The sequence below is a fragment of the Beta vulgaris genome, chromosome 8 (genome assembly GCF_026745355.1).
Source record: "Beta vulgaris subsp. vulgaris cultivar EL10 chromosome 8, EL10.2, whole genome shotgun sequence".
In the NCBI taxonomy this organism is placed as follows: domain Eukaryota; kingdom Viridiplantae; phylum Streptophyta; class Magnoliopsida; order Caryophyllales; family Amaranthaceae; genus Beta; species Beta vulgaris.
This window is the reverse complement of record NC_079209.1, coordinates 51,483,673-51,509,465: the sequence shown is the minus strand read 5'-3', so window position 1 is coordinate 51,509,465 and position 25,793 is coordinate 51,483,673. Positions and strand designations below refer to the sequence as shown.

The 25,793-nt window shown below is 37.1% G+C and overlaps 2 protein-coding genes across 3 annotated transcripts; both read right to left on the bottom strand.

Annotated features, from left to right (window-relative positions):
• Positions 1 to 4,586: 4,586 nt before the first annotated feature.
• Positions 4,587 to 8,175, bottom strand: LOC104901703 (hypothetical protein). Its single transcript, XM_010689303.4, has 3 exons — positions 8,052 to 8,175; positions 7,103 to 7,465; positions 4,587 to 4,923 (listed from the first exon to the last, which is right to left on the bottom strand). Exons 1-3 carry the CDS (start codon positions 8,160 to 8,162, stop codon positions 4,762 to 4,764), a joined length of 636 nt encoding a protein of 211 aa, XP_010687605.2. The 5' UTR covers positions 8,163 to 8,175; the 3' UTR covers positions 4,587 to 4,761.
• Positions 8,176 to 17,561: 9,386 nt separating this feature from the next.
• LOC104901702 (alpha-aminoadipic semialdehyde synthase) lies at positions 17,562 to 23,585 on the bottom strand. Of its 2 annotated transcripts, XM_048635103.2 has the most exons (12): positions 22,642 to 23,584; positions 22,482 to 22,568; positions 22,270 to 22,399; positions 21,646 to 21,819; positions 20,819 to 20,901; positions 20,109 to 20,225; positions 19,907 to 19,982; positions 19,384 to 19,555; positions 18,921 to 19,017; positions 18,586 to 18,752; positions 18,380 to 18,454; positions 17,562 to 17,979 (listed from the first exon to the last, which is right to left on the bottom strand). In XM_048635103.2, the coding sequence occupies exons 1-12, from the start codon at positions 22,888 to 22,890 to the stop codon at positions 17,919 to 17,921; spliced, it is 1,488 nt and encodes a 495-aa protein (XP_048491060.1). In that variant the 5' UTR covers positions 22,891 to 23,584; the 3' UTR covers positions 17,562 to 17,918. The 2 variants fall into 2 exon arrangements, with proteins under 2 accessions (XP_048491060.1, XP_048491061.1); XM_048635104.2 differs by lacking the exon at positions 18,380 to 18,454 and having other exon boundaries at positions 22,642 to 23,585.
• Positions 23,586 to 25,793: the final 2,208 nt, after the last annotated feature.

Below are 25,793 nucleotides of genomic sequence, written 5' to 3'. Positions count from 1 at the left end.
AAAAATCTTTATTTGTTAATATTATACTTGAAATGTTAACAATAAATATATAATTTGTCTAGTGGTTAAGACTTTAATATATAACCTTGAAATCATGAAATCAAACCTTATACTATGCAATTTGTAGTTTTTTATTGTATGTGGATTACATAGAGTAAAATGTCTTTAGCGAGAGTGGCATGTGGTGTCATTACTAGTTTAGGAACGCTTTTTAATATATTAGTGTAGATATAGATATTTGTGGGTAGTCAGGGGTGAAGCTACGGGGAGTTGCGGCCCAACTTTGCGGCCATGTATTTCTAAAGTGACCCCTATAGAATTTTATGTTATATCTTAGTAAATTGTCTATATTATTCTTAGTTTTTTTTTTTTTTGGCGAAACATTTATCATGAATACAAAAAAATTTCCTTTGATCGCCTATAGACTATATCAGCTTCCAGATGTTGTCATAACTTTTCCTTCTATTTTCTTGAACTTGAAATCCGTAGAAGTATCTCAAAGAAGAAACAAAATATGGTCGTTCTAATTGGTTTAGTTAATCGAGGATTTGTGAGTAGCAGTTTGTCGTAATTGTTCAGGTCAGCTTCAACTTAGAAGAAGTACATTAGTGGCTTTTTGCTAGGAATGGTGATTCTTGTATCATGATGGTGCTCGGAAATTTTTGGTTCAATAAGCCATGTCCTGGATGTAAATGAAGTTTGTTTTAGCATTCTTAAGAACTTGCTTCTATTTTGGCTTCGCACTGTAAGTGATACTTGAACGATGTTCAAGTGTTTTTCTATCATAAATGTGTTGTGTTTTTACAATGACTCGACAAAACAAAAAGGAATTTGAAGCTAGGTGTTTAACGACTTATTTGACATCTTTAATGATTTATGATTTTATTGTCAGTGAACTATTTGCTACAAGTATTGGACATGTGATGATCCCAATCATTTTGGGGTGATTGTTATGAGTAAGCGATGTGAAGAGCCGATTAAAGCCTGAGCTTTGTATTGGTTGGCTCGATTTGTAATACTTGAACTCAAGTTCAAGTCAAGTCTCAAGCTTAAGATTTCAAGTTGATCTCTAATTACACCATAACTTATGTTTTCTGAAATTCTACGTTGCACACCAACTTTTTAAAAGTGACGAGTAATCAACTAATTCCCTGAACTTTAAAGTGACCATTACTTACAATAGAAAGGAAACAACAATGATGCTATGCTTCAAGTATTGAATTGGCTGCTTAAGAAACCTATTAGCTATTCCATATACTTCTGTTCGTCAACCATCTCATTTTAGATGAAACTAAACTCCTTCAAAAATTGAACTCTTCTATGTTACAGATGCGACGAAAACATCCAAGATACTAGTTGTTGTTCTACTTCTTTCCAGTTATGAACTTTAGTCACAAGCGGATGTTGATTATTTGATCCAGTTTTGCACCAAGGATAAGAATTTTTTACAATCAAAGAGTAGCACACTTATTCCAACTTCAGCACACTCTAAAGCATATCTTGGACTATCATCAATCAACACCTTACCCATTGACCTAATAACAACAAATGTCACAAAAACAATTCATCATTGCTTAGTCTAGAATCCTTGATGCCTTCAAAACAAAAGCCATAATAAATCTTGATGCATAGCAATGATAGAAGCAAATCTTAAAACCAACCTTCAAAGTGAAAGACTGAAAGCAAACAACCATACCTGCAAAAATCCCGGACTTGGGTTTTAAAAGTGATTACCAAAGCGAATTTCCTCAAAGAGTCCTGGATAATGCTTCTCAAGCCACTCAATAGTGTGATCTTTAATGACATTTTAACGAGACCTAAAAGTATACAAGACTTAACTGATTATAATGCATAATATTAACAAGACTTAACTGATTACAATTCTTAATAAAGTAAATACAACTTTATAAGGTAAAGTAAGTGATCAATGATGGTTTTAGTAAGATAAAGTAAGATTAATATTATTGTCAACTAAAATTGTTTTTTTTACCAAATGTGAAATTGTTGCAATAATAGATGTGAAACTATCGAAAATGATAATGGTTGTAATAGAAAAAGAATTGAGGAAGTATAGGACTATTTGGAAATTATAATGTTTAGGCAAAAACATGCACTTGCTATAATTTGTTTGGTAGGGCTTTCTTCTTTTATCTAGGCTATTTCGATCCCCTACATGTTTTCTATTTGAGATATAATTATTACCATGCCTTATTGGGAAAAACATTTATTAGATTAGACAAATAGAAAAGTAAGGGAAACAAAATCAATTCATACTACGTAATCTCTTCGTTTAAAACTAAACTTTAGTTTAGGCCTTTTTTTGTTGTTGACCCTTAAGTTTTGAAGATGACTTAACCACAAAAGACATAGTATATGTTATGTATGTTGTTGCAAGGTAATTCATGCTCGAGCTAAGAGAATACTTGATTGAAGATTAAAGCGGAGAATTAATCAAGATCAAAGTAAAGATGTTCGAGAGATGAAGAATCAAGCATGGAATGAAGATTAGATTATTAGAATACATTAGGGTATTTATTAATCTTCTTGTTAAGGTTGAGTAAAAGCTATATTAAGTTCGTGGTGAATTCTCAAAGGAACTTGGTTCTGTTCCCATGAAAGGAACAGACCTGGCACTGTAGGAACAAGGCTAAGGAACAAGACTTAAAGGTTAGGGAACAAGACTTAAAACTAATTTAGGAACTCCTAAGTGACTCTAAGTTGTGCGCCTAAGTTAATTGAGTGCCCAATATAGTTGTTAGAGTTATTAGGGATATTTTGACTAAGATCCATTATTTTAGGAAGTTAGTTTAAGTTTGTTAGGAAAAGATTTTAAAAAGATTTCTGATTTTAAATTAACTGATTTTCAAATATTATCTTTTTAAAATATATATTTTATCTCTTATATTTTATTTAAAAGATTTAGTTTTCGAAAACTTAATATTTCCGATTTTTAAATGTTTTCGGATTTTTAAATTATAAAAACTGTTTTTCGGTTTTATAAAAGATTTTGATAAAGATATTTTTCCTAAAAACTAGCTAAAGTATTTTATTTATTTATTTCCTAAAATCTAGATTGCACGCCTAAAGTCTACAGCTACACGTTTTATGTAGTTAGTGGATTTAGTGGCTTAAGTTAATTATCCTCCAAGTATTTATTTAATTAAATAAGTTTAATTAATCTCCAAGTTTTGCAAAAACCACGTAATGTGTTACTGCTTCTATGAAGTGAAGTAGTGGATTAGTAGATGTTTTACATGACATGGAATAATTAATTTATTTAATTAATTAATTAAACATCATGGAGATCATGTGATAATGGTCTAATTAGTGGAGAACATGTCTTGTCTTAATTGTCTATAAATAGGCGCCTAATTCATTTGAGCAAAATTGTGTCTGACTTAGTTAATTTGTCCTAAGTTATCTAAAGTGTCAGTGCCTTTTCCTTAAGAGAATTCATACTTACATTAATCGAGTTTATTACTCTTCCATTATTTTATAAAGTGTATTTTTGAGAAAAGGGTTTGAGTGAACTCTTGTAAGTGTGAGAAAGCTTTGAGTGAAGCAAGAGAAAGAGAAGAGAAAGAGAAAGGAACTTCGAGTGAAGTTTGAGAGAAAACGTCAGTTGTGGGAACTGTCGTTGGGAACTTGAGTTGAGTGACTTAAGTTGAGAATCGAGAGAAAAGTAATAGGTTGTAATCAGATTTGTTTTGGCATATTATAGTGGAAAGTTGTTTAAAATCCCTTGTGGTCGAGGTTGTTTCTTCTTACTAGGCCTAGGAAGTTTTTCCTCATTAAATCTCTCGTGTTCCCATTGTTCGTTCCCAAGTTTACTTTTAAATTCCGCAAAAAGTACAGCTTATTCTCTCATTATAATTCACCCCCCCTCTTATAGTGCTCATATTATACAACATTTGTAAAGTCGAATTCTATCTATTATTTTATGAAATAAAGAAACATGGGGAGGGAGTATATTAAAGAGTAATATAGATTAAATCTTGCTTTGAGTTTGAAAGTTGATTTAGAGTACGAAAAAATCTTGCATGTCGTATGATGTAAGATAGATTATATATCTTGACATATAATCCAATACATAGGTTATTTATGTTTTTCTTTTAAGAAAATTCTATAAGCTAAAGCACTCCCTCCGTTCTTTAATCTACACATATTTTATGTTGCACTACTAGCATACTTCAATTTAACGACTATGTATGGTTTATAAATAAGGGAAACCAGAATTGTCTGTAATTTTATTAGAACCGTCCCAACACATATGATTTTAAAATATCACCTTTCATAATTTTACATTTTATTGCCCAGATCATCCTTTTTTGCCCTGTTTCTTTCTATTTTTGTTACTTCGTACAATTCATTACTACTATTACTATTACTATCAATTTATTACTTTCACAAATTTAATAATAATAATAATAATAATAATAATAATAATAATAATAATAATAATATTATTATTATTATTATTATTATTATTATTATTATTATTATATATTATTAGAAATTTGCTTTTAGGCTTGATTTTTGTATTAATATTTGAAATTTGTTTAAAGGAATAAAAAGGACAACATTCATAAAACATAAGAACGTACATTATATTATATGATAGAAACGTCTGTGTTACAAACTTAGCAAGAGGGTCTTTATTGTGTATATATTATTGATAATAGCTTATCTTATAATGCCTGCTTGCTGCAACATGATACTAAGTGCAAACATTTGATCATCGAGCACACATAGACTAGTATGTTAATTAGAGAACAATACAAACACATAGGAACCCTTGATCATAGCTGCGGCCTTCCCTCCGAAAACTGGGTCCTGGTATCTATGAACACTTCCACATTCATTAAGCCTAACTTCGACATTTTCCCAATGAGTTGGTCCTGTTGGCCCAGCATCTACAAAAACCTGCAAACACATTCAACTAATTAGAACAACTGTGTTGAGATCCTCTAGAGTTTCAAAATAACTCTACACGGTAGAATGAGTGACCAACTGATAATTAGTTGTTTACGCAAAAATCTGTTGCTAGTTTACGAAATATATGTCAATATAGAGAAAAAAATCAAAGGAATTTTTGTTTTATGCATCAGTCTAGTCAATGCATAAGTTGCAAGGATGTCTTTTATCGTTTTTCTCCCTTATTAAGATAAACATTCACATGAAATCTTGACAATTAGTCAATTACTACCTTTATTTCAAGTTAATCTATAGAAATTGACTTTCATTTTGCCGCACAACTTTGAACATTAATATATTATATTATGAATATGTAAAATTATAAAAGGTGATATTTTAAAATCGTATATGTTTGGAATGATTCTAATAAAATTACACATAATTCTGGTTTCCCTTATTTATAAACCATACATGATACATAGTCGTTAATTGAACTATGTTAGTAGTGCAACATAAAATATGTGTAGATTAAAGAACATGAGGGAATGCCTTAGCTTATAGAATTTTCTTAAAAGAAAAACATAAATAACCTATGTATTGGATTATATGTCAAGATATATACTCTATCTTACATCATACGACATGCAAGATTTTTTTGGTACTGTAAATCAACTTTCAAACTCAAAGCAAGATTTATCCCTCATCATCCGAAAGGATGTGTTAGGTTGGCCTCCTGATTGAAGGGGGTCTGCTTAAGTTTTTTTTCCTTATTAAAAAAAAAAACTCAAAGCAAGATTTAATCTATATTACTCTTTAATATACTCCCTCCCCATGTTTCTTTATTTCATAAAGCAATAGATAGAATTCGACTTTACAAAAACTGGCCTAAACTAAAGTTATTTAGTTTTAAACGAAGAGATTACGAAGTATGAATTAATCTTCTTTCCCTTACTTTTCTATTTGTCTTATCTAATAAATGTTTTTCCCAATAAGGCATGGTAATAATTATATCTTAAATAGAAAACATGCAGGGAAAATAGCCTAGATAAAAGAAGAAAGCCCTAGAAAACAAATTTAGCAAGTGCATGTTTTTGCCTAAACATTATAATTTTCAAATAGTCATATACTTGTTCAGTTCTTTTTCTATTACAACAATTACTACTTTCGGTAGTTTTACATCTATTGCAACAATTCTACATTTGGTAAAAAAAAAAAAAAACAACTTTAGTTGACAATATTACCCTTACTTTATCTTACTAAAACCATCATTAATTACTTACTTTACCTTATAAAATTGCATTTACTTTATTCAGACTTAATTTATCTCCTAGTACTCTAGTTAATTAAAATACTACCTTTATGCTAAATTACCCATTTTTTCTACTTTCTTAAAAACCGTGTTCATACCCATTATTGCACAATAGAAGTAGAACGGAGGTAGTATATTTTAACTTAGAACTTTAAAAGCTACTCCCTTCCAAGTTCCGTCCCATAATATAGTGTCTACTTCATTTTTGTTGGGTCAAATTCTAAAATCTTTGACCGAATATTCTCATTTGTATATATAGAAAAACATATTCATTGTTAGATTCGTCTCAATGTGTAGTTTCATACTATCAACTTTTTATATTTTTTATTAATACGAAATTGAAGATATTAAAGGTCAAAGTTACGTCTTGGAGACCGTGTAAAAAAGAAACAAGCACTATATTATGGGACGGAGGGAGTTGTATATACTCCCTCCGTCCCATAATATAGTGCTTATTTCTTTTTTACACGGTCTTCAAAACGTTACTTTTATCTTTAATATCTTCAATTCCGTATTAATAAAAAATATAAAAAGTTGATATTATGAAACTACACATTGAGACGAATCTAACAAGATCCCACATGAATATGTTTTTTTATATATACAAACAACTCCGTCCGTCCCATAATATAGTGCTTGTTTCTTTTTTACACGATCTTCAACAGGTAACTTTGATCTTTAATATCTTCAATTTCGTATTAATAAAAAATATAAAAAGTTGATATTATGAAACTACACATTGAGACGAATCTAACAAGATCTCACATGAATATGTTTTTTTATATATACAAATGAGAATATTCGGTCAAAGATTTTAAAGTTTGACCTACCAAAAATGAAGTAGGCACTATATTATGGGACGGAGGGAGTATATAATACCTTCTGAGCTTTGCCGTCAAAAGCCACAAGCCATTTCCGTGCAGTGTTTTCTACTCCATCAGCATAAACCACTCCTGCCTTAGAGCCTTCTGAAACAGGCGCAGTGTGCCTGAACGCGACGGATTTGCTCGTAGCTGGAATGTGATCGTAAGGCCTCGGCTTTCCAGACCAATCATGTTGATCAATGACTTGCAATGTTGCCTTCTCCTTGTGATAGTTTCTTATAGAACCCCAAGTAACCACTTCTATTGTAGGCTGATCACTCTCAACGTTAGCTTCTTTTGATGCTGCCGATATAAGCTCGTCGAAAATAGCTTGTTCCTCATCGTTAAGGACTTGTTGTGCTGCCATGGTTGTCTTAGCCTGTCCAACAACCACCATGCTATTACAATATGAAGCAATTTGTCCTTGGCACGCAAATAAGTACATGCACTCAAGTGGTGTTTTTTTATATAAAGACATATTTTTTGTAAGTTTTGTAAAGCAGTATCCGAATGAGTAATGACTAAACACTTATGTACGCTGACCATTCTAATTGAAAGTAGTGGTGTTTTGAGTGAGGTCACTCCAATGTACTCCCTTCGTCTTATCTATTAGTTTACCCCTTTCTTTTGCACAGAGTTTTAGGAGAAATAATGTTGTGGGTCACATAAAGAAAGAGAAATTATTATTTTATATTAAATTAAAGTTGAATGTATGTGTGATGAAAAGTTTGTGGTCCCATTCCAAAAATAGCAAAAAAAAAAAGAAAGGGGTAAACTAATAAGGGATATCCTTAAAAGGAATACGGAGTAATTAAAACCAATAATACGTACATAGAACTTATGTACGTTATTCTTAGGTTTGAAAACATATCATTATATGCATGTACTGTTGTTCCCAAACAAAATTAATTAAACTCATCTTTGAAACTTAAAATGTGAGTGAAAGATTAGGAGAAATTACATACCTTAACTTTGATACCTTGCGATGAAGAGCAATGTAGAGAAGTTTCACTGATGCTCCAAACACTATACAAAACTACATATTTATAGAAGGTCCGTAGAATAAGAAGGGGCATTAAATAAATTGGAAGAGTTCTTTTAGATAATGGCATTCAATAGTGGAGAATTTATTCTTGATAAAAAGATGGTTTAAGGTACATCACTGAATAAAAGATGGTAATTATTTCTGTAATATGTTAATAATATATAAATGGTAGTATATGATAAGGCATTGTGCTGCTATAAGTTGAGCACTTGTTTTCTTTAATGTAAGGATTCTGCTAGAGAATTACATCTAAGTAGGGGCTAGGGATCAGATCCCAAATTATATTGTTAATAATCCCCAAGACTGCATTCATCATTTATAACTTATCACCTTCAATTGCAATATACGTGAGACCAGTTTTAGCAATTATTGGAGTGATACCTACAGGAAAAGAAGCAGCTTTGATGAGATTGCTCGATGTATCTCGAATACTAATACATAGAGGTGTTCATTTTAGATAATTCGATGATCCGGATTTTTGGACAGGCAAAAATGCCATTTGAATCAGATCTGAAAAAATCAGATATACGAAATCTCGAAGATCTAATACCCAAAATAAAAAATGATTTTTCAAAGAAAAGTTCAAATAGTAAGTTTCAGACCGGGGTAACAGATATTTTCATATATTTGATCAGGTGTCTGAAAAAATCCAATTGAATTCCGTGTTTTGGATATCTTAAAATGAAAGATTTCAATCTGTAACCAATTATGAAAATTTTGGGATATTCGATTTGAAATATCAAACACCAAAAAATAACGGATTTAATATCCGATTTATCGTTGCGGATATTTATACACATCCCTAATAATACCAGTGACATAAGTATTGTTACAGGAGAGAGCCAACAAATTGAGTTTAAAGACCCCTCAAGAGTCAAGGGGACAAAGAACACATCCTTACTCCTTAACAAATGAAAGTATTATTGTTGTTTTGGGTAAAAACTTGTAAGATGGGGGATGAAGCAGAGTTAGAGGTCGATGGCTGACGACGGTAGCCAATCACTCGAGGAATGAAGTGAGCCCTACAAAAACGAGAGTTAGAGTACCCCGGGGGTGTGTCCGGGATCGCCCCTCCGACGATCAAGTCAATTAATTGCTCAACGATAAATGTGAAGTGGTTTGTCTAGAATTCATTGTTGGGCAGGCGGTCGTGCTCGCAATGTCAGTCCCGTATTTCAAGGTGTAGAGGTGTTCCTTTCGAGAGCGGCTGGTTAAGCCACCAGAAGTGTACCCTCCAGCAATGACGTTTACGAACTCGGCGATCACTCCGGGACTCCTTCTCATTTCAAGCTAAGGTTCTTTCTTCTTTTCTTTCGGATCTTTCAAATATCTGTTCAGTTTGCCTTCGTTGGCCAGCTTATCCAACGCTCTCTTTAGTTCTCTACAGTCGCGAGTGGTGTAGCTGCAATCGTGATGATACTCGCACCAGAGCTTCTTATCTCTCCTCTTGACGGCAGTACTTCTGATTGGGTCGGGCTTAGGCAGAGTGTATTTTTCTTTGATGTCGAGGTATGTCTCTCTTCTTTTGAGATTATAGCGAGGGTCATGCCCATTGTCGTCCTAGCGAGGTTTCTTGTCCTTTTCTTTGCGAGGGACATCCCTTGGGGCGTGTACTCGTGCTTTCTTTTGTTTGAACTTGGTTCCTCATGAGTCTTGCAGATGTCGGAGGCCTTGATGAACTTTTGAGCAAGGTTCATTGTTTTGGAGAATGTAAAGGTCTCACTTTCTGCAAGCTTGACAAGCGCTGAACTAAGCTGAGTTGAGCTACAATTAGATATACGAAAACTGTGCCCAAAGAATATGTGTAACACGATATAATCGTTTTAAATTTTTTGCGCTTATTTTCCACTAAATTAATTTCATCTGGTAAAATTGGAGTATGTTTATTCTTGGAAATATTATATTTTATTTTTTTCAACTTTTTAATATTATGTTTTTATGTTTTTTTTTGTCAGAAATATTTATTTTTAAATAATTAAGTTGCGCGTTTTTGCTCAATTCTTATTAATCGATTAATCGTCTGCTGGATCAACGTAACAACTTATGAACATGAGGTTGAAGCCCTTAAAGACTGCCGAGAAGATCAAATTTTCGAACTAAGATATATTCCCTTTTGAATACCTAGTAACCCCCTTATTGCATTTCAAAAAACCTTCTTGCATTTTTTTCCTCTCCCATTCATTTTGGAGGTCTCAAACCTTGAAAATTCCATCCTTTTCTTCTCATTTTCAATTCCATTAAGTGGTTTGGTGAGGGAAATCCATGTTCTCTGAAAAATTCCCCTTATGTTCATATGATTTTTTCTATCTTTTTCCACTAGTATTCTTGTCTCTAATATCGTTGTTTGGACGTATAGAACTTAACTTAGCCGGTACAGTGTCTGGGAGAAATTGCCTCTCTCATATGAACAAATAACGTTCCAAACATGGAATTTTAATAAATAAATAATTTTTGTTTCGGGAGTGAAACAGAGACGTCAAGACTTGACGACCGTCGGAGGGATGGCAAGACTTGGCGTCTACTGGAGTTGACGGTCAAATAGTTGTCAAGTGCCTGCACAAGTAACAAAGATGACTGACTTTGGGGTTTGCCCGAGGAAACCCACTCCAATGCCTAAGTCAGACAAGGTCGACAAGATAAAGTACAAGCAAGGTAAAAGTGGGTAAGAAAGTGAGTACCTTGAGAACAGTGCATGGAGTCTATTTATAGCTCATGTAAGTCGGTTCCTTGTTGTACGAGCTCGTATGCACACGTGTTTGATATATGTTTATCTACGTGTTATGCCGGCAAGGTCTTATTTGTCGGCACCAACTATAACATGCTTATTAGATGGGTCTACAATCTACATACTTTTCATATCATCGACATCTATCACTAAACATGGCGGTCATCATGCCAAAGTGTTGTAGGCCATCATGCCAGGGTGTTGTTGTGTTACACGGCAGTGGACATTCATTATTGAACATGGCAGTAAACATGCCAAGGGGTTGTCGGCTGTCATGCCAAGGTACTATCATGCAAAGACGGTAGTCCACATCTATCACTGAACATGGTAGTCATCATCTAAGGGGTTGTCGGCCGTCATGCCAGGGTGATGTCGTGCTACACGGTAGTCGACATCTATTACTGAACATGGCAGCCATCATGCCAAGGGTTGTACATGTCGTATTAAGGACCTAGTATCGTCATGTTGGGACCTTGGCGGCTAACATGTTATCACCTTTATTGCTTAGTTGTCGCCTTAACATGTTGTATACCGATCGACAAAGCAGACCATATCGGGTGGTTGTTGGTGATTCTCATATAATATTTCTTAGGAAAAAAATAAAAAGAACAAAACTTGATATTGTTTTTCAAAAATAGTAGTTTTGTATAATGAATGACAAATGTTTTACAAATTAATAATATTGTATACCAAATGATAAATGTTATAAAAATTGATCATATTTTAATAGAATTCACTTCACAAGATAAAGAAGCTTTCATCTTAAAACCATATGGCAACAAGGAAAGTAGTTCACTTGCATTATAAAGTGAACTCATTTATCTTTTTCTTATCAATATGAGACGCTTCCATATTTTTTTTTGGTAAACATGGCATTCATTCATTAACTAATAATGTTAAACATATTACAATCCGAAAGTACTTGTTCCAAACAGTAACTAGGGGGAAGGGGGAAAATCCTAGTTACAATACTATCACCATCCTTGTTTCTACAGTCCTTGGCCAGAAAGTCCACCACCATGTTGTGCTCCCTGCTACAATGCTTAATCAGGAGGTCGGTCGCTTAATCATCCACTGCTGCACATGTTAATCAAGTTTGAATATAGGTCAGACTGACCCCCTGAGAGAAGGTGGATCGCGTCTTTACAGTCTGAATATTAATAGCCTTCGGAAGTTTGTATTTATCAATAAGAACGAGCGCCTCAAGAATCGCTAGAAGTTCCGCTGCAAGAGAGTTGTTAGCATATGTCTTCTTCCCAAAACCCCAAATCCACTGACCATCACCGTTACGAATAACCCCCCCAATCCCAGCAACTTCCCTATTCCCAATAAAGGATGCGTCAACATGAACCATCAAGAACTCTTTTAAGTGGCCAAAACAGGGCGGATCCTTAGATAACTTATTCGAACCTGTGGCAGCTAGATACTCTTTCACCTTATCTCTGGCCCTAAAACACATAACTCGAATTGACGAAGGGTTTTGATTTTTGAAAACACAAGCGTTTCTATCCTTCCATATTTCATGGCACAAGTAGGGGAACATGGACCCCCAAGGTAAGTCCCAGAGAGAGTTATTGTATTGCATATTTTCCTTAATCCAGCATCTAAAGTCCCTTTGATTGCACGCGGGCATTCCCGGCCTCTCCCAGACCCCACTACTTTTCATACATTCTCTTATAATATGTTCACTATCCTCGAGGTGTGTATGGCATCTAGGGCAAGAGGGGTCCTGAGTCAAACCTCTCACCAAGAGGAGGTGCCTGTGGGGGATACGATCAAGCCAGAGAAGCCACCTAAAGAATCTAACTTTTGGTTCGCAGCTACCCTTCTAGATCCATGATAAATCTGGGTGGGAGGGGGACTGGGTTACTTGGGCCCTATAGGCCTGTTGGAGCATGAATCCTTTATGATTCACAAAGTTTGGGATCAGGAGATCTGCGTCGGCATTTTGGGCCGGATGGATAATGCTGAGGACACGATTACTGAGACAAGTTGGGAGGGGGATGGAGAGGGATAAGAGGTCCCACTGGCCCTGGTTAATCAAGCTATATACTTTCCTAGAATCTTCCTCTGGGGTGAGGGGTCCCTGAATCCACTCCCGCAAAGGGCCTATCGAAAGCCAATCGTCATGCCAGAAGTCTATGGTCCGACCATCCCCAAGATTCCAAGAGCTATTATCCCTGAGTAGATCCCACCCTTGGCCAATACTCTTCCACACTACCGACCCGTTAGTGAATTTGGTAACTCTGTCTTTATGCATATATTTTGCTCTAATACACCTTTGGGCCAGACTAGTTTGGCCCTGCGCTAGTTTCCACCCTAATTTCGCCATGTAAGCTTTGTTCATGAGTTTTTGGCAGGTGATACCCAGACCCCCTTGGTTTTTTGGCAGAGACACAATTGTCTTATTAACTAGGTGGATCTTCCTTTTCCCCCCCTCCTCTCCCCAAAGGAAGTTGTTACAAATAGAGTCCAAATCTTGCAAAGTCCTTGCTGGGAGGGCAAAGGCCTGCATATAGTAGGCCGGGATAGCTGATAGGGTGGAGGAGATAAGGGTCATCCTACCTGCTCTCGATAAGAATTTTGTTTTCCAATTTGCTAATCTTGTCCTAACTTTATCCACTATGAATTGGACCTGGTTACGGGAGGGGCGTTTGTGGGATATTGGAAGGCCCAAGTACATACCTAAATCCTTAGATTCCTCAATATTAAGAGTCTCAATAAAGAGCCTCTTATGATCAATGGTAGTGTTAGGGGAAAAAATGAGCTTGCTTTTGGCCTCGTTAATCTTTTCACCTGAGTCCTCACAGAACCTCTCCAAAACTGTGCGGACTGTAAAAGCTGTATCCTCATCCACTCTCCCAAAAAGGAGGAGGTCATCAGCAAAGAGGAGGTGAGAAATGGGGACACGACCTCTCCCAACCCAAAAGGGAGTCCAAACTTTGCTCATACAACTTTCGTTGATCCTACCTGTCAAAGCTTCAAGGCATATGTTGAATAGGTAGGGTGACATAGGGTCCCCCTGTCTAAGACCCCTAGAGTGTTTAAACTCCTCAGACTGACGACCATTTATTAGAACACGAGAGGAGGCATTGGAAATACAGCTCATAATCAGGTCAATAGCAGGAAGATCTAGCTGAAGGTTCATAAGACATTCCCTCACAAAAGCCCACTCAACACGATCATATGCCTTTTCAAGGTCAATTTTTAGCGCGAACCAGCCCCACTTACCTTTCTTTTTGTTCATGGAATGTAACACTTCAGATGCTACCACAAGATTAACATCAGGACCCCTTCCCTTGATAAAGCTGTTTTAATTATGAGAGATCCAAGTTGGGATTAAGGGTTTAAGGCGGTTGACTAGAATCTTGGTGACAAGCTTATACAGGGTGTTACACAAGCTTATAGGACGGAACTGCTTAACAGTGTCTGGGGAACTCTGTTTCGGAATCAGACAGATCAGAGCCTGACAAAGCTCCTCTGGGACTCTACTGTGCCTAAACCACTCTTGAATATCCCTACACACGTCATTCCCAACCACATCCCACGATTTCTGGAAAAATATTAGGTGAAAACCATCCGGGCCGGGGGCTTTAAGGGGTTTCATACTGAATAGAGCTGTCTTAATTTCAAGAGGGGATGGAACATATCCCACATTGCTCCCTGAGCTTACCCCCTCATTCTGGTTCCACCTACAAGATGATTTCTCTGTAGAATACAGGTCCTGATAGAAGGCCAGAATTAGGTCATGGATGCCCTTCTGGTCAATGATCTCATTTCCCACATTATCCCTTAACCTATTGATCCTGGAAGCGTTCCGTTTGATAATGACGCTTCTGTGAAAAAACCCCGTGTTACGATCTCTCTCCCCCTATCCATGCGACTCTTGGTTTTCCAGAGGACTTCTTCCTGCTCTAAGGTCATTATCAGGTCATTTTGGAGCTGAGATTCTAGATCCTGATGAAAAACTGACGTAGGGTGAGACTGGAGGTAAGTCCGGGTACCCTTAAGCCTAGCTAAGAGGTGACGCTTTCTACGATAAATATTTCCAAACGTTGCATGATTCCACTCTAACAGGGTATCCTTAAACGTGATTAGACTCTCTTGGATCGAGACACACGGGATTGGCCACTGACTAAGAACCTCCTCTCTGAACCCCTTATCAAGAAGCCACATAGGCTCAAACCTAAAAGGTTTATCGCCTTGGACAAAGGGCTCATTTTCGAAATTAAGTAAAATAGGGCAGTGATCAGATGTAATTCTTGGGAGATGCCACAGGTTCGCATTAGGATATAGATGGATCCACTCAGTATTAGCCCACCCTCTATCAAGTCTTTCAAAGATCGGTTTTGACTTTCTTTTGTTAGTCCAGGTAAATTTAGGACCATTAAACCCTAAATCAACAAGCTGGCAGTTATCCATAGTGGACGCAAATAAATCTGCTCTTTTCCTAGAAACAGGCCGACCTCCTAATTTCTCACTTTGATTGACAAGATCATTAAAATCTCCTATAACTAACCAAGGTTTACCTAGATTCTGAGCAAACATTTCTAACTCATGCCATAAGTTCTGCCTAACATGAAATTTAGGACTAGCATATATTGAAGTAAGCACAAAGGAAGTGTTTGTGGAACGTACCTCAACCACGCCATAGACACCCTGAGCACCTTCTCCTATCACATGGAAATCTAGACTATGTGATTTCCACATCAGGAGGATGCCACCCACAAAGCCATCAGGTTCAAGCAGATGCCAAGAGTCAAAGCCCAAGTCAGCGATAATAGCATCAGTCTTCTCCCTCCCCACCCATGTCTCAGCAAGAATAACCAGTGACGGGTGATGATTATGCATGAGAAGCCTAAAGTTCGGCTTAAAAGAAGGTCTAGCCAACACTCTAACATTCCAGAAGAGCACATTCATTCCTTTCCTTAGAGTGGGTTTGTCCAGGAGCATCTTTAAGATCCCCTCGTTTCCTGCCACCCACGGGTCTACTTCGGCTCCTGTCTGGGGGCACGTCCATGTTTTCCTGTGTGGCCATAGAATTGCTTCGGCTTCTCGAGGGCTTCTTGGCCCTTTTCCCACGGCCCATGTTACTGTGATTCCCAACTGTTTTATCGGGAGGTGAAGTCTTGCACGTAGCAATGCATTGGAGTTGCTCTTTGCTATCATCCTCACATCCCTCAGTTTGACCAAGATGAGTGTGCGAGCCATCGGTAGTAGGGGGGTTGGATCCACCCAGGGGCCCAAACTTGCCAACATGGCTCTTTCTTCGCTCTCTACTTCTACCTCTTTCTCTAGGAACCAATTGAGAAAAATTTTCATTGCTTGGGGAAGATGATCTGCATCTAGGACTTGAGGGACATGAGCTGGACGGAACACGAAGTTGGAGTACATCATCAGGTGATCTGCTTGCTCTGGGTTTCGAGCTAGATTGGCAATCAGTGCCTTCACCTCCTTGAATGTCAATTCCGTGTAAAAATCGGTGGGTTCCTCCAAGCTGTCGGGGAGATAGAACTCCACATTGTCGAGATGGAGTTCCGGTTTGAGAGGCCGGACAGGCCTTACAAAAAGGACCGGGCTGCGGGGGCAGGTCCGTATGACACGGGGTTCTGGGGGTGAGTTGGGTGGTGACAAAGGCGGTGGTGGGGACCGTGATTCTGACAGGTAGAGGTATGATGGGTCGCACGGCATCCACATTTTAAGGTGGAGGGGAAATATTTTTCTCTTTTTCCTTAACTGGTGAAAAGCTTTGCACTGGGTTCTTCTTCTTTTTTTTTTTTTTTTGAAGATGAAGTGGGAGGGTGGGAATTATATATAAGGGATGAATGAGGGGGGGTTGGGATACCAGCTGAAGTGGGAAGCAACTGTAAATTTTTACACTTATATGGGGAAGGAGGGAGTTTCGATTGGACTTGAAGCTGAACTTGGCCATCCACATCATCCTTTTTCCCATTATTCGAAGCAGTGACAGGGAAAGGAGGGATTTCCTCCTGCACAAACTGAAGCGCCGAGAACTTGTTCCCAGTACTTGGAAGATTTGACAAATCTTCAGCAGCAACATTGGGAGTATGCGTGAGGGGAAGGGGGATAGTCCCATCAAAGCCTCCCTTTTCTCTCTCATCATTATTAACCCCCACTCCTTCTTTCCTAGGTGTCCACCTAGACTTAGAAAGGGCCCTACCCCCTTTACTCCTTCCAAAGTCAACTTTCCTATTATATTTCTTTTTTTCCACGTCAATCCATGCAGGAACAAAACTCCTCCCCACTTCCTTGTTAGACCCAACAACCTTACTACTTTCCCCCGGCACCATAGAAACTGCCGGTTGCATTTCCGGGCAACCCTTGACATTATGCCCCAACCTCCTACATTTATGGCATAACCATGGTGAGTCCGAATATACGAGATCTTGACACGTGCCTCCAATCCATACCCTACCCGGAACACAGGAGGACGCATTCATCAGAACACATAACGATCGGCGACGAAGAACCGACTTCAAAGGCATCTGCTTGAATCCCAAGGCTCTGCTTCGGGAGGCTCTGGCTGGGCTTCTCACTTTCGGCCTTGGGGGCGGTGGGGAAAGACTTTTCAAGTGGTGTTTCAGGGGGGGCAGGAGCAGAGCATCCTCTCTCCTCTTTCTCTCTCATCGAGATTATTTCCAAGAGTGATTGGAATGATTAGTTAGATCTGGAGACGCTTCCATATTGTATACTATATTATACATTACATCAAAAGAGTTTTTACTATAATACAAAGGCTATGAAATTTTTGATGATCCGGACATTTATTATACGCCTCTTTGGCTCTTCATCCTTCAGAAGAATTACAGATTTACAGTTACAGCAAGAACTATACAAAAAATAAGATGAACATCAAGGTTGTATGTTCTTTTATTACACGCCTTTCTTTGGCTCTTTATTTAGTAACTTTGGCATGATTCATTGACAGAGGCTTTCTTACATCATGGTTTCGAAACTATATATCCATGAACTGATTCGAAATATGTGATTGAATATAAGCTTTCATAAAATTGGATGATGGGATATGGTGGGTACCATGGTCTATGCAATCATCCTCTCTTCTCCAGCAAGGTGATTCCCATTGCTTGCATTATATCTAACGCTGCAGTAGATTTATTCATGAATTAGCCCCCGAAAATCGCCGGAGAAAAAACAATGTTTCTGGACAATGTATGGAACTATGGAACATTTTTATGCATGGTATTACTTACACACATTGTTAATTAAGCATAAAACTTGTATGTCATCCTATATAATACTAGAACTACTTATTTTAGAGTGATTGTTGTAGTTACCCTTCTGTGTACAATAAAGAAAGTGTATGAAAAGTAATGCATTAACCACATTTATCATTTCTGTAATTTCAAAAGCAAATAGCAAAGGTAACAAGTTTAAAGTAAGCAAGTGTCACTACTTTAAACTGTCCTCAAAACTTGGTATTAGAGGCCTTTGTTAGTCTTGTAATAAAAATAGAGAAGGGGAACTTAATGAAGAAAACATACCACTTAAGAAAATCTACCAATTGCGAGTGCATTTTCTTGATAGGATGAGAATCTGTCAGATTTTGTGATAATTCACTGCAACATAAGTAAAAGAAGGAAAATTAAAGTTGTTCATCATCTATATATTGATCCAGCCTAAATGCGAGAAGGGGGGATTACATAGCTAATCAAAACTGATGGAAAACACAAAAGAACCATAAGCTTACTCTGTAGTAGAATTTCGTATACGAGGAATATACTCATACAAAGATGTAAGTGCTCCCCTGTGAGTTATACAAGCTTCTTTCAAATGGCGAGGTAATTCTGTCAAATCTTTCGTGGTTGCCCAGTAACCGATAAATTGTGACAGGATGTTTCCGAAATGTTGGGAGGCCTACCAAGGTAAGCACAATTAGTTAGAGAAATGTATATTAGAAGTTCAGAACTTAGAATGTATATGGCCAGTTTTCAGACCCAGAATATATCAGCATTTTCTTAACAGAACTTTATTGTAACAACAAGAGGGATCATAAAGAATGTATATTAGCATTTAGCAGCATACCTCTTTTGCAAATTCGGTGGGAAGGATGTCAACAGCTGAGCAAATCACACCACTACCCTCCATGTCATAATGGTATGATTCCATCAACGGATCAAATCTGAAAACAGAAAGTTCGATAAACTGAGCCCGTGTCATAATGGTATCTAGGTTCATTCACAGTTTCACACACTAAACGTGTAGTCTACAGTACAGCCTAATTACACCAGGGATTTGAGATCTAAACCTCGATAAATTTCGTGTTTTTTCAGGTTTATGCATGCTGGTGTGATAGACAGGGATATCAACAGTTTGTTAGTTGGTACATATAATCTCTTGGTGGTAGTAACTATCATCTTGTTAGCAGTGTGAAGTTGACAACCAGGGTGAAGATATAAGGCAAGAAGAAATGAAGAATCATATCAAGAGCCAAACAAGTTACAGATTTGTGTTCTCCAAGTTCAGAAAGAAACTTACAGCACATTACCTAAAGAAAGGTGAGTCAATTGTGGTGGCTCGGTTAACAAACTCAATGGATCCTCCAATGTCACAAGTTATATCAGCGATAGCAACAAGTGTACGTCTCTTGTTCGTTACATCTTGAAGTTGCTTGGTGGTCAACAACCTAGGAAATCTATGCTCCCAGTATATGCAATTAACTGCTTCCAAAGGAAAAAGGAAATCAGGTAGCGAAAAGGACATCGAAGTAACCTAGACGGTGCCAAGAAGGCGGGAGGAAGAAACACTCGTTCACAAACATGTAGTACCAAATGAATATTCTTACTTCTTAGGATTAGATTTAACAAAGCAGACCATTTCCAAGTACAAGACAAAATTTAGCTTGAATTATGTAGGTTGGACAGTTGGATCTGTCTTTTTAATTTCTTTTGACAGGATGGATTGCGCACGTTGTATATACTGATATACATTATAACTTTCAGTAGCATATTGATCGCATCGTTGAAACTGAGTTAAAAGTACTTAAGTTACAGTAGACACGAGCCACATACCAATGACAGAAGCATATGGGGCAATCCTTTCATGAAAAATAGGAGTGTAACGCTCTGGATGTGAATAGTAGTCGACCTGAATAGCAATAGAACAAGCTGCATTGGATAAGTTTCTACATGCATTACCATATAATCAAAACAATTCAGAACTGTTAGTCCACAGACCACCAATGCACACAGCAAGGATTATAGAAAACATTACTTTATTGAAAGTTATATTAGGATCTTTGGGTTGAACCATATCTTTACTCGTCACAACACAACCATATACTTGGAAGGTTCTCTTCATTACTCGAGATTGCTGATTCTTGGATCGAGCCTGAAATATGTCCAAGCTTCTAGTTTAGTCAAAAAGCAAAAGCAATCGCAGAACAAATAATTTTGAGCGTTAGTACCTAATTAAAGTCATCATTTTTTCATCACAAGCTAAGGAAATTCAAAAGGAACTTCTGCTAAGAGAAGGAAAGGGACCAGGGCACTCTGCCTATAACAATGTCCTCAGTAACTATACATGTACCCTTAATTCTTTATGGTTAGTTAAACATAGTATGGCTTTCGCCTAGTCAATACATCTCTAGGATCAAATGAGTCGGATCAGACTGGATTTACCAAATTCCATATCCAATCCACCTCATTACTTGTAATTCCATAAAATGCCACACATGATTTTGTAGAATGTATATAAGGTACTTCATCCAAGTAAAATTACTACTTCCATGGCAAATTTCTGCCATCATACATGGACATAGTCCTTCAAACTACACTTAAGTTCTTCAGAAGCTACAAATATGCATGAAGTGCTACATTTTGTCTCCAAATAGTAAAGCAAGATCAGATACAACAGCTTAACCAAAATGCACTAGGAAAACATAAGGAAAGAGGGTCTCCAGAAAAGATTAAGAATTAGATTACTGTTTCAAACAGCTCCGGAAGTCTGCTGGGATCCACGAAGGTATGAGGAAGAAGCTTGAATATCTCTTGTGCACCTTGTGATACTGTAACAGAAATAAAACTTATTGTCAGAAGCCTGAAATAAAACGATTTCTCTTCCATTAACAACGGTCAGCAGGGAAGATAAAGAAAGATGTGTCAAGTAACTACAGATACATATTTGAATCCAATATTCACATTACTGTCGAAGCAGAAGTGAAGGCAAAAATTCTAGTGAGAGATACACTGAAGAAGAGACACAATTTGTCAACATAAACAAAAAATTTGTTAATAATAACACTAAGGCCCTGCTTACTTCAACTTAGGAAAATAATATTCAAGTATAAGTTCAAATTAATTTTCGTCAGCAAAAAATCAATTTCAATAAGCAAAAAATTGCTCCAATCTATAAAAAGCAGTAAACTACATAAGAGAAATACATTGAAGATCAGGTAAAATCAATTCTACTTGGTATTTCAGAGAAATGTTTTTAATATGCATAAACTCGCTTTAATCAGTAAAATGCATAAGATAAATACATAAGAGATCAGAAAAAATCAATTCTAATAAGTCAAGATCAGTATTAATAAGCAAAGATCATTTTTATTCAGTAAATTTGACTTCTAATAATCTATACACTCTAATATTAATCAGTAACTTAATTTCAGTTCAGTTAAAAAAGGGTGAACTGAACAGGTTATTAGTCATTTCATCTTAAGCAAACTGAATAAGAAAATTTTAGACATTCATTGTATCATTCAGGAGTGGCAATCACAAACTGGACAGGGATTACCAAGACAAAGTAATACCATTTCCGGTTCCAGTAAAGACGAAAACAAGAGGACAGATGCTAGATGGCAGTCCTGATGTGGAGATCTCTTCACCCACGGATATGACAGCAGCTTTGGCAGCAGCCAATGATGGATACATGTAAGCTGAACCCAGGGCGAGGAAGGGTGTCGAATATCCAAGACTTAGATAACCTGTATTAGTATTACTAGTAAGTACAAAATCAAGATCATGAACAACCAGAATAGAATAAAACTTGAAAGTATAGAATCACATTAATGCTTCGATACAAGTAAATATTCCCATAGATTCACTGTCCAGTTTAGCATACACTGATACAAGTAGCCCTAGGAGTGTTGGACTAAACTAAGATTCGAAAGTCTTGGGAAAGGCAGAAGAGAGGCAACACTGATTCAGTTCTCTTCTTGAAATCTAATTTTTCACAAACATGCTATTACAGTGTAATTTGATCTAGGGGACTTATGCTTCTAATAGCTGATACAGTCATGTCATATTATCAACATACTGTATTTCTGCCACATATATCAGAAAAAAAAATGCTGTAACTAACTGTGTAACCTTCGAAACATGTGAAGAATCCTCGAAGAAGAAAGAGCCGAAAGAATTTGAGAGATGGTACTTACGCTGTCCTAAGCCATGCAAAATGTCGATCATTCCAGCTCTGCCAGCATAGATTCCAAATGCCAGTAACCTTTTCCCATGATCTCCAACAATGAGCTCGTAGTCATACAAGGTTGCCCTCTCTGCCAGAAGCTACAAGAGACTATATAAGCTGCAGTTCCGCAATCATCACAGTGAATGCCTTGAAGAACAAAAGATGAGTAACATTACAAACCTTGTCAAGCAAAGGCATGTTTTCTTTCTGCGCTTTGTGGGTGTGTGAGAAGAAAGCATAGCCTCTATCAGGAAGAATCATCTCTAGCTGCAGCAATAAGTAAAAATTACTTTCATTCACCTGAAGAAAACATGAAGTATATTCATTATAAACAAAATACCTTTGGTTGTTTAACGCCCACAATAAGACCACAATCTGTCAAGTCCTCAGATACCTCACAACCAACCTCTTCATAAAGGGCGTCATGGTAAATTCTCTTGGTACATGGCTGAACAATTATCCGAGCCACACCTGCATTACCTTTGCCACTGTGTAGAAGTCGAGCACAATGAGCTGGTGTTAAAGGTGCCCGTCTTTCCCACTTGTTACACGTCTCCGAAAGAATTCCAACAACTCCATTTCCAAGCATGGTGTCTCTAATAGTTAACTCAATTTAAGATCAAAACATAAACAGATAAATTAATGTGTATGTAACATAAACAGTCAGTATATTACTACCTGGACTATAAACAAATACATTTAATAAGACAATATCTTCAAACCCCCAAACTAAAGGCCAAAAACTGTAAACAGATAATGTTCAATGTGGAAGTGAGTTCATCAGCAATTCTAGCAAAATAGCAGCATTGTGTTGAATATGGGTCTGGGCCACACCCATCACAGGGAGAGAGAGTCCACTTCACAACACAAAGGAGGTTCCACCTTAAAACCATATGGCAATAAGGGGAGTAACCCCTTTGCATTATAAAGTGAACCCATCTCTCTTATTTAATCAATGTGGGACACTCACATGTGGTGTGCGCTATACATCATAGCTTCAACACTCCCCCTCACATGTGAGGTCCCTTTTTCAATTGGCCCAGAGTAATTAACGGTCCCAGTCGTGGGCCTGGCTCTGATACCATGTTGAATATGGGTCTGGGCCACACCCATCACAGGGAGAGAGAGTCCACTTCACAACACAAAGGAGGTTCCACCTTAAAACCATATGGCAATAAGGGGAGTAACCCCTTTGCATTATAAAGTGAACCCATCTCTCTTATTTAATCAATGTGGGACACTCACATGTGGTGTGCGCTATACATCATAGCTTCAACACATTGTTTCAAACTATTAGATAACATTGTATGTAAAAAGATAGTATAGTCTTTTAGGCCTGTATTGTAAATCTTATATATATATTGGATGTCAGAGTTAACCTAATCAGGTTAACACAATTATTCTACACTTGTACACAAACAACTTATGAAAAACGTAGTATTAGTGTATTACCTTTTTTCACGAACCTTCTTTCTATTTTACGATTAAATTTGGAGTACAATGGTAACTACCGTGGCTGCAATATTAAAAATAGTGTAATTTAGGATAGATCACACGTAGTTCCCGTGCAAATGATATGTAAGTACGTAACACTATTTCTAAAAACACTCTCGCTACTAATATTGTGTTTATTTCTCTTACGACATCTCCCTTACACTCGTGCTCTTGTGAACTCTAACCTTTGTCTAGTCTAGAATTACACTCACAACTTCTTCTCTAGGAGAAATAAACTCTAACGTGCAATGTACATATATAAGCACACTAATTGAACTTCTTCTTTGAGCTAGTATAATGAGGTTGAAACAGAGTTAAGCCTCACATTATTAACGTTAGTGGCTATCTGGCCTCAGTCTCATTATTATGCCCCACCATCTAAAAATCCACCGCCCAACTCTTTTTCTTCATAGAGAAAATAGTAGTGACTATCTGAAATTTGGCAAGATCATCCCAACAATAATAAGTTAGATACAGCCCAAAAATAAGTTATTCAGCAAAGGTGAGTAAGTTCAGCAAAAATAAGTTAGAATTCAGTAACAATAAGTTTGCAAACATAAGTTAAATTCTAAGCTAAGTATTAAGTTACTGACTGACAAATGATTTTGACATAAACTACTAAACACATGTCATTCTAAGAAATGAATAGTATAATATTTATAGCCTATAGGTAGCTCTTAAAACTGCATATATAAAAAGACAAAGAAACTACTTGTCAAGTTTATATACTACTTAAACCTGAGCATGTGCGGACCGGGCCTACTCACGGGTTTGGGTTGCATGCTTTAAGCACTAGCAGGCCGGGCTTGAGCCCGTGAATGACAGGTCGTGCCACGTCAGGCTTGAAATTTTCAAATTTTGTCCACGGCTCGTGCCTCCCACGGGCCTCACCCGTGTTTCATTTTTTTTTGTTTTTTGCAATTTTATACTAAAAAACAAAGAAAAGAGGCATTCGGTCCGAGGGCTAGATAGACAAGCTCGTGCCGGATTGGACCTGAACTAAATTTCTTGACCATAGCAGGCCCACATAGCGAACTACGGGTCGGACCTTGAGCAGGCCATGTGCTGGCCCGGGCCCTGCCCACCTCTACTGCTACTTAACCCTATCATCCGCTAGCACACTTGGGTATTACCCATACACATACCCCCAATCATTATTGAATTGGGGGAAAGTATTGGACAAGACAGATGACGGTATCACCCTGAGTACTGACACAATTTAGCAACATGTGTTTCACGTCTTTCTCGTTTAGTCTCTTTCGGGACAATCTCTCCCCTACCCGATATAATTTTCCTGTTGGAAAGATAATATCTTCCCCGAATTGGCAAAATTTCTGTCCAGCATAAACAATATATACCACTGATATAATCAAATTCCTATATAAAAGAGACAAATACAACATCCCAGTCCCAATTATTATTTGTTATAACTACAAACAAACACCCCGTTAAAATATAGACATATATTGGGTTCAAACTCAAAATTTTGCACTAAATATTTCAAGTTTAAACTCTCCCTGGAAAATTCTCATGGCTCTTTTTGATACCCAACTCTCTTGCATTGGTTACTGTTACTGTCTCTTTCTTTCTTTTTTTCCGGTAAGCTCAAATTTCTTATTAGGTTGCATGTACGTCGTTGTGAAAGGGAATCGTGCAACTTTAATTTAGGACTAGTGAAGACATAGCTAAAAGCTACTAGTCGACAGATAACAGTTACTCGAACCGCTAATACTGACACTATTACTATTTTTGACGAACAGACCGATGGAGGAGGAGAAGAAATGATTTGAGAGAGAGGGGGAGAAGGAGGAAGTATTTGCCCATATTCGATATAGGGCAACTTTTTCCATATCATTTACTATCTCTGTTTCTTAAAGATCTTCTTTGAAACTGTTTCTACAGATACCAAGGAGGATCCATTTGTGTGGGGTATGGGGGTGGGTAAAGTAGGAGAGAGAAAAAGGTTAAGATAAATAAACAAATAAAAAGGGGTTTAAG

Coding starts and splice junctions, on each gene's coding strand:
- LOC104901703 (XM_010689303.4), bottom strand. CDS start 8,162: ATGCCCCTTCTTATTCTACGGACCTTCTATAAATATGTAGTTTTGTAT. Junction 7,466..8,051: donor CGCAAGGTATCAAAGTTAAG/GTATGTAATTTC, acceptor GTTGTTGGACAG/GCTAAGACAACCATGGCAGC. Junction 4,924..7,102: donor TTGACGGCAAAGCTCAGAAG/GTATTATATACT, acceptor ATGTGTTTGCAG/GTTTTTGTAGATGCTGGGCC.
- LOC104901702 (XM_048635103.2), bottom strand. CDS start 22,890: ATGCTTGGAAATGGAGTTGTTGGAATTCTTTCGGAGACGTGTAACAAG. Junction 20,902..21,645: donor CTTTACTGGAACCGGAAATG/GTATTACTTTGT, acceptor TTTCTGTTACAG/TATCACAAGGTGCACAAGAG. Junction 20,226..20,818: donor TTCCGGAGCTGTTTGAAACA/GTAATCTAATTC, acceptor GACATATTTCAG/GCTCGATCCAAGAATCAGCA.